This window comes from Setaria viridis, chromosome 8, assembly GCF_005286985.2.
Source record: "Setaria viridis chromosome 8, Setaria_viridis_v4.0, whole genome shotgun sequence".
NCBI lineage: Eukaryota > Viridiplantae > Streptophyta > Magnoliopsida > Poales > Poaceae > Setaria > Setaria viridis.
Genome location: NC_048270.2, coordinates 24777181 through 24786248, shown reverse-complemented (window position 1 = coordinate 24786248; position 9068 = coordinate 24777181). Strand labels below are relative to the sequence as shown.

The following is a 9068-nucleotide window of genomic DNA, read 5'->3' as shown; positions in this document are numbered from 1 at the left end:
AGCCTCGGAGCTACCTGCGCCACACCTGGCCGCCCGTGGCCCCACCCCCGACTCGCTCCCTACTTGGTGGGTCTGCCTCCACTTGCCTGGGCACGCCTGCCTCGCCAGCCCTGACCCGATGGGAGGAGGCGAGTAAGAATCTGATGATTCGAGGCCTGCTACTGCCTATTCAAGGCTCCGATTCAAGGTCACCGCCGCCAATTCATCATCCTCCCCGCACCATGACCATCGCCACCCTCCTCATCCTCTGCTGCTGCTCTCCATGGCGAAGAGGAGAGGTGAGGGGCGGGCAGCTGGCTCGACCCGCCTCACCCTCCGCTGCATGGCGGTAGCGGGCCGGTGTGGGGAGAGCGGTAGCGTGAGGAGGCGAGCCGGGGTGGAGCAGGGGTGGCTTGACAAGGGGAGAGCGGTGCCGCGGGAAGGGGAGTATGGGCGGTCTGACGAAGGGAGAGCAGTGGAGCAGGGAGGGGAGCAGCGGCGGCCGGCATGGTGAGAGCAGCTGCACAGGAAGGAGCAGAGGGCAATGGTGGCTGCCAGAGGATGGCGGGGGAGGATGACGATAGGCGGCAGGGGAGGAAGAGGATAAGGAGAGGAGATTTTGCAAATTAGACCCCAAAAAAGATTTCGTTTGTGGATTAGTCCTTGGATGAAATATAGGTTATCAGTTTTAGATATGTTATTGGAGAGAGCAACTTTGAAGTACCTAAAATTTTCTCTCTTATACCTAAAACTGATTTTAGGTCACCGGTTTTAATGATATTGGAGATGAATACCTAGGATCTCCTGAAAGCACCGAGCGGTCGACTACACGATGAACAGCTTGGACGTTGGGCAACTTTTGGCCTGGCTCTCAATATATAGCCGGCGCAGCCAGGGAGGCAATGACAGGGAAGCAGACCCAAAGGCCCAAAACGTGAAGCGTAAAGTGCTACTCTTCATCTGGCATACAGGGGCTAAAATTTAGCCCCTGTCACATCGGATGTTTGATACTAATTGCGTAAAGTGCTACTCTTCGTCTGGCATACAGGAGTATTAAACATTGATTAATTACAAAACTAATTGCACAACCCCTAGGCTAAATCGCGAGACGAATCTATTAAGCCTAATTAGTCCATGATTTGACAATGTGATGCTATAGTAACCATTCGCTAATGATGGATTAATTAGGCTTAATAGATTCGTCTCGCGATTTAGCTTAGGGGTTCTGCTATTAGTTTTGTAATTAGCTCATATTTAGTCATCCTAATTAGCATTCGAACATCCGATGTGACAGGATTAAAGTTTAGTCCCTGTCTTCCAAACACATATATCGTTACATGTATATCGCTCGCTAACTGATTTAGTTTTCATGTAGTCTGGTTGGTTCTTTGAACTCTTGGTGGTATGTTGAAAAGAGTTGTATTATCGTATTCATTTTTTTTAAGATAGGTACCATAGAGTACGGCTCGATGTATAATAATATATAGGAACCTAGATAAGCTAAAACGATCTACAATTTGGAACGGAGGGAGTATATATCATTTATTAACGGTTCGCTTATTTACATGATTTTGATAATAATGTGCAATACTTAACTATTCCTTTTCTAAATACTAGCAAAATGCCCTTGCATTGCTACAGTAAAAGATCAATTGTGTTTTCCAAACTAATGATATTTTTTATTTCCATCACTAAATTTTTATTCCACTTATTGGATGTCTACACATTTAATAGAAAACCAAAACACATTTAATAGAAAACCAAAAGAATTTTGACTTAATTATTTCCTTCAACTCAAGTACCCATTAAATAAAAATTTTGTTTATTCAAGCAAGAGAGTTAAATCAGTCTCCGATGATCACCAATGAGAGGCTCTTTAGTCCCGGTGGGTAATATCAACCGGGACTAAAGAACCCCTTTAGTCCCGGTTGTAAAGGTCAGTGGTCCTCGGGAATCTGGTGGTACATTTTGTCCAGGTTGCAACTACCAACTAGAACTAAAGGGAGATCTTTAGCCCCGATTGGTGTTTACAACCTGGACAAAACATACACAATGCATGTGCCCCACTTTCTCTCCTCTCTCTCCTTAATTCCAGCACCCACTCTCCTCTCCTTGATTCCAATGCCCACAGGCCTCCCGAACTGCAATATTCAAGCTCTGCAACAACTAACGTGTATGTCAAAACACGGGAATGATGTTTATGACCAACCGGGTTAATTCTGTTGCTTCTTGTTTCTTCTGTGTTCTTTCGCTCTTGTAAATTTCCGGCACGGAAAATCACGCTGTGTAAGCTTTCGTTCGAAGGTTAGAAAGAATATCAGTTTGACGATCGGGACGATGGTTTAGATGATCCACAAATTTGTCATTTTGAAATGATTTTCATTGCATTAGTGAAGTTGTATGGTAGTATGTCCGATGGTTCACGTGCTCTGTTTTCCTTTTGGCATAAAGGCAAGGAATTGACCTAAATATCAATGTGCTGAAGATGAACGTGCACAAATTAAATGTCTGGATGGACAAAATCTGGAGGTGAAAATTGAACGGCGATTACATTAAACAACGTTTATTCAGTCTGTAAAGGACGTTACCGTAACAATGCACTCCTCTCATAATCTACATTCTAGAGAGAAGCTACCAAAACCGGCGCACGGATCACTTGATGAGGTTAGTGATGGCGATGCCGATGGACTTCTGTCATTCTTGTGGAAATTTCAAACAGGAACTATTTAAAGTCAAAATTCTCTAACTTACACCAGTTGACTGTTTATCATTAAACGTTTACTGAACATCTTGCATCAACTCCCATACTTCTTGTTGAAGTATGTGTGTATTATGGCCCAATAAGGCCCATGTATGACTACTATATAGCTACCCCTCTAGGGTTAGCCCAATAGACAAGGAATTATCTCTAATATGGTATCAGCCTAGGTTTTCTCTCCCAGCTGCTGCCCGGCCGCCGCCGCCGCCGGCAGCCGCGGGCGCCATGGCCGGCGGCCCTCTTCCCCCTCCTCCCTCCTCCTTCCCCTCCCTTCCTTCCACCTGGGCCCAAATCGCCTCGGGGAGAACTCCCGCGGGCGCGGCCGCCGCTCCCACGGCGCTGGCCGCCGTCGCCGGGCTCCCTAGCGCGGGCCACGCCGCCGACGCGGGCCACGCCGGGGCCCTGGACGCCGCCGCCGCTGCGGCCCTCCGCGCGGGCGCCGGCGGGCGCGCGGACGTGGATCCCGCCGGCGCGGACCACGCCGCCGCCGCCGCTGCGGCCCTCCGCGCGGGCGCAGGTGGGCGCGCGGGCGTGGATCCCGCCGGTGTGGATCCAGCCGCTGCTGCTGCTACTGGCGTCCTCCCTGCGGGCGCCGGAGGGGGGCATGCACGTCTTCCTTTCCCTGCCCCACCTCCTCTGCCACCTCCTGATGTGACCCTCGCTGCGGCCCTCGTCGCTGCCCGGGCTGCTGCTGCCGAGGGTCAGGCACGCCTGCGCGCAGCAGCCCTGACCTGGGAGCGCGAGCGTGATGCGGCCGACGTCTTGGCCCGTCAGATCGCTGAGGCGGAGCAGCTCCTCGCCCACCCGGTGTCCTACGACAGCACTGCCACCTCCTCCGGCTCCGGGGCTCCCCGTCCGCCTTTGGTTGTCTGGACCGACCCGGCCGATCCACTCGTCGCGCAGCTACATTACCAGGCCGGGGGTGTTCAGAACATCAAGAGCTTGGTCCCAGTCGTCCTCGACCCTGAGTCGCCCTCCTACGCCCGCTGGCGGGACATGGTGCTGCTCATTCTCCGCCGCTATGCCCTCGACGACCATGTCCTCACCGACACCTTCCCTGCGGCCCGGACGGCTACGTGGCTTCGCCTCGACAGCATCGTCCTGTCGTGGATCCTGGGAACCATCTCCCTCGACCTCCACGACCTCGTCCGCGGCACCCCCGACACCACCGCTCGCCGGGCCTGGCTGGCGCTCGAGGGCCAGTTCCTGGGCAACGCCGAAGCCCGGGCCCTTCGTCTCGACGCGAGTTTCCGCACTTTCGTCCAGGGCGACCTCTCCGTTGGCGAGTTCTGCCGGAAGATGAAGACCATGGCGGACTCCCTCGGTGACCTTGGCTGGGCCGTGGAGGACCGGATCTTGGTTCTCAACGTTCTTCGCGGCCTCAACGAGCGCTACGCCCACCTCCGCACCTAGATCGCCCGGCAGCGGCCCTTCCCCACTTTCCTGCAGGTCCGTGATGACCTTGTCATGGAGGAGCTTACTCAGGGCATCCAGCCTGGGTCCCTTCCTGCGCCGGGCTCTTCGTCTTCCTCGACCGCTCTTGCTGTGACTCCTACGCCACGTCCCTCCGCTTCACCACCGTCGTCCCTTCTTGGTCCTCCTCCTCCTGGGCCGAGCGGGGGTGGGGGGGCCGTGGCGGCCGCCGTCGCCGCGGTGGGGGGCGTGGTGCGGGCAATGGTCGTGGGGGCATACCGCCGGGCACACCGGCGCCTCCACGGGGCTCTTCCTGGCCATCCTTTGGCAACCCATGGTCAGGGCGCATCTCCATGTGGCCCTTCCAAGCCACTGGAGGCGAGGCTCGTCCACCGACCGCCATGCTCGCTGGCGCTGTACCGGTCGCTCCGTTTTCGTCGCCGTGGGCTCCACCTCCCGGGGCCTCGCCTGGGCCTGTCGGGTGGGACCCGACAGCCTTGGCCCGCTCTTTCGGCACCATGACCCTGACTCCTCCAGTCGGCCAGGACTGGATCGCCGACTCGGGTGCCACTTTCCATACTACACCCAACCCTGGTATACTCTCTTCTGTTCACCCTCCTTCTTCCTCCCACCCTTCGTCCATCATGGTCGCAAATGGCTCTTGTCTTCCTGTCACTTCTGTGGGTACCGCTCACACTCACGGTTCTTTTCGGATTTTTGATGTTCTTGTTGCTCCCTCCATGGTTCACAACCTTCTTTCTATTCGCTGTTTTACCACTGACAATTCTTGTTCTGTTGAATTTGACTCCTCTGGTCTTACTGTGAAGGATTTGGCTACCCGGCGACCTCTTCTCCGATGTGACAGCACCGGGCCCCTTTACTCCCTTCGGTTTCCTGCATCCACTTCTTCCGCTTCGCCCTCCGCTTCTTCAGCTGCTTTTGCCGCCACCACTTCTTCCACTACATGGCACCGGCGTCTTGGTCATCCTGGCCGTGATGTCCTGACACAGCTTAGTCGTAGTTCCGACATACCATGTACTCGGGCTCATGATGAGCACCTGTGTCAGGCGTGCCAACTGGGCCGTCATGTTCGCCTTCCATTTCCTACCTCTTCACATGCGACCCATATGTTTGATCTTGTACATTGCGACCTATGGACATCGCCTGTTTTGAGCATTTCTGGCTATAAGTATTATCTTGTTGTGGTTGACGATTTCTCTCATTATTCTTGGACTTTTCCCTTGCGTGCCAAGTCTGATGCTTTCCCCACGCTTGCCCACTTCTTCGCCTGGGTGTCCACTCAGTTCGGCCTCACCATCAAGGCCGTCCAATGTGACAACGGCCGCGAGTTTGATAACACCACCTCCCGTGCCTTCTTCCTCTCTCACGGTGTGCACCTACGCATGTCATGTCCCTATACCTCCTCCCAGAACGGTAAGGCTGAACGCATGATTCGTACCACGAACGATACCATGCGCTCTCTTCTGTTCCAGTCTTCTCTCCCTGCCCCCTTCTGGGCTGAGAGTCTTCACACCTCCACCTATCTCCTTAACCGCCTACCTTCCGTTGCCTGCCCCGCTCCCACTCCACACCATGCTCTTTTCGGTACCTCCCCCCGCTACGATCACCTTCGTGTCTTCGGGTGTGCGTGTTATCCTAACACCACTGCCACCGCTCCTCATAAGCTGGCTCCCCGTTCGACTCAGTGCGTCTTCCTCGGGTACTCCCCGGATCACAAGGGGTACCGTTGCTTTGACCTCTCCTCTCGGCGGGTCCTTATCTCTCGCCACGTGGTGTTTGACGAGTCCGTCTTCCCTTACTCCACCACCTCCCCACCCCCTTCCACATCCGACCCTGATCTCTCCTCCCTGTTTCCCACTGACCCGGTGGACCAGCCACCGCTGACGTTGTGTCCTGCAGGTACTGCTCCATCGTGGTTTTCACCAGGCTCGACGCCCACTGGTGCTGCCTCGGGCTCGACGTCCACCGGTGCTGCCCCTGACCCTGCGCCCAGCGAGGGTCTGATGGCGCCAGACTCTGGTGCTGCCCCTACCCCTTCGCCCTGCGCGGGGCCCGAGGCACCGCCCTCAGCTCCTGCTGCCCGGTTCGCGCAGCCTGTGCGCGTCTACCAGCGCCGGGCGCGGCCGGCTCCACTACACCTGGAGCCGGCCCCGCCACCGCCGTCGCCGCCTCGGTCACCTCCTGTGGACTCTTCTCCACCGGCGACGCCTACACCACCACCTCCGCCGGCCCCGACTGCCCGTGTCGCGCCGTCGGTGTACCATCCGCCTCTCCTACACCGGCACCCGCGTCATGTTCACCCTATGGTGACGCGACATGCGGCTGGTACCCTGCAGCCCCGGGCTCTTACAGCGATGCCCGGCGAGTCGCAGGTCTCTCCTGTACCCTCCTCTGTCCGCGGCGCCCTGTCGGACCCTCACTGGCGCCGCGCGATGGAAGAGGAGTACGCGGCGCTCCTCGCCAACCAGACTTGGGATCTGGTGCCCCGTCCGCCTGGCTCCAACGTCATCACCGGCAAGTGGATCTGGACACACAAGCGGCGGGCTGATGGTACCCTCGATCGGTACAAGGCCCGCTGGGTTCTCCGGGGTTTCACTCAGCGCCCTGGTGTCGACTACGATGAGACGTTCAGTCCGGTGGTCAAGCCAGCTACCGTCCGGACTGTTCTCTCACTGGCTCTCTCCCGCTCCTGGCCCGTGCATCAGCTCGACGTCAAGAACGCCTTCCTGCACGGTACTCTGACTGAGACAGTTTACTGCAGCCAGCCAGCGGGTTTTGTTGATTCTTCTCGGCCTGATATGGTCTGCCAGCTCAACAAGTCCCTCTATGGCCTCAAGCAGGCCCCTCGAGCTTGGTATTCGCGGTTTGCTGCCTACCTACTAACGCTGGGTTTTGTGGAGGCCAAGTCCGATACTTCTCTGTTTATCTATCACCATGGTGCTGAGACTGCTTATCTGCTGCTCTATGTTGATGACATTGTCCTCACTGCCTCGAGTCCATCCCTCCTACAGTGGATCATCACCTCACTTCAGCAGGAGTTCGCTATGAAGGATCTGGGTGTGCTCCATCACTTTCTCGGGGTCACCGTTGAGCCTCGTCAGGCTGGCCTCTTTCTTCACCAGCGGCAGTATACTCTTGATATCCTGGAGCGAGCTGGAATGACTGACTGCAAGCCCTGCTCCACTCCAGTTGACACTCAGGCCAAGTTGTCAGAGGCCGACGGCACTCCTGTGACAGATGCTACTGCGTACCGGAGTCTGGCTGGGGCCCTTCAGTACCTCACCTTCACTAGACCGGATATCACTTATGCGGTTCAGCAGATTTTCCTCCACATGCATGATCCCAGGGAGCCCCATCTCACTGCTCTCAAGCGCCTACTCCGTTACCTCCGGGGCACTGTGGACTACGGCCTCCTCCTTCATAGGTCTCCCTCCACTGAGCTCGTTGTCTACACCGACGCTGACTGGGCCGGGTGTCCGGACACTCGGCGCTCTACCTCCGGCTACGCCGTCTTTCTGGGCGGCAACCTGGTGTCCTGGTCGTCCAAGCGTCAGCCGGTGGTCTCCCGCTCCAGTGCCGAGGCGGAGTACCGCGCTGTCGCTAACGGTGTGGCAGAGGCATCGTGGCTTCGGCAGCTCCTCGCCGAGCTCCACACTCCTCTCTCCCGGAGCACTCTTGTCTACTGCGACAATGTTAGTGCGGTGTACCTCTCCACCAACCCTGTTCAGCACCAGCGGACCAAACATGTGGAGATCGACCTTCACTTCGTCCGGGATCGGGTCGCCATCGGCGATGTTCGGGTCCTCCACGCCCCGACTACCTCTCAGTTTGCCGACATCTTCACCAAGGGCCTCCCGTCACCCGCCTTCACTGAGTTTCGCTCCAGCCTCAACATCACCTGTGGCTAGTTGCGTCTGTGGGGGGGCTCGTGTGTGTGTGTCCTTCTTCTTTTCATGTCCAGTCTACAACTCCGCTGCGTCGGTAGTTCAGACTGCGGGGGAGTGTTGGAGTATGTGTGTATTATGGCCCAATAAGGCCCATGTATGACCACTATATAGCTACCCCTCCAGGGTTAGCCCAATAGACAAGGAATTATCTCTAATACTTCTGGTGTTTTTGGAAATTTCAAACAAAAACTACTTGAAACTCCATAACTTCTTACAACAAGGGACTGTTTAGCGTTAAGCCGTTAGTGAAACCTTACATCAAACTTCTGTTATTCTTGTGAAAAGTTGAAAAGAAAAATCACTCGAAACTCTAAGATTATTATTATCACACTGAAAGCAGTAGCACAAACAATGCATGACACTGTTCATCACTGCTCATCTTTCTTGGACAGCCAAAAATCCAGCGGCATGAGCTCCGCCACCTTCCTGGCCGCCGGCCGGGCGGCGAGGTCCTCACACCACGCCCTGACGTGCGGCAGCGCCTCCACCATCGTGGCGTACTCAGTGGCGGCCATGAAGTACGTAGCGCATGAGCGGGAAGTGGCTGAGGTCGGCGGCGCTGACGAAGTCGCCGGCGAGGTACTTGCTCCGGCTCAGCCGCGCCTCGTAGATCTCGAACATCGCCCGGAGCTTGTCGGCGTTCTCGTCGATGACCGCCTGGTCCCGCTCGCCGCCGATCAGGGGCGTGATGAGGCACTGCATCACGATGGCGCCCGCCGCCGGGTGGTGCTGGTGCGCCTCCACCTCCAGCCACACGTCCACCATGGCGAACTGCTCGAGGCTACCACCCCCAAGGAGCTCCGGCTTGTGCATGCGGAGAACGTGCCTTGCAATCGCGTGGGATTCTGCACGATTTTATCTCACGATGATCGATTGTTCCTCTTCATTTCCCTCTAAATTCTCCTTCTTATGTTAAACATGATTTGCGCGTGGCACGTTCATCTCTTTAA

General features: G+C 56.2%; 1 protein-coding gene and 1 pseudogene across 1 annotated transcript; one reads left to right on the top strand and one right to left on the bottom strand.

Moving 5' to 3' along the window:
* The first annotated feature begins 3733 nt into the window (after nucleotides 1-3733).
* On the top strand, nucleotides 3734-4150 carry LOC140220256 (uncharacterized). Its single transcript, XM_072290271.1, has one exon. The coding sequence runs from the start codon at nucleotides 3734-3736 to the stop codon at nucleotides 4148-4150; it is 417 nt and encodes a 138-aa protein (XP_072146372.1).
* Nucleotides 4151-7527: 3377 nt separating this feature from the next.
* Nucleotides 7528-9039, bottom strand: LOC117834406 (glutathione S-transferase 4-like; annotated as a pseudogene).
* Between the last annotated feature and the right edge of the window lie 29 nt (nucleotides 9040-9068).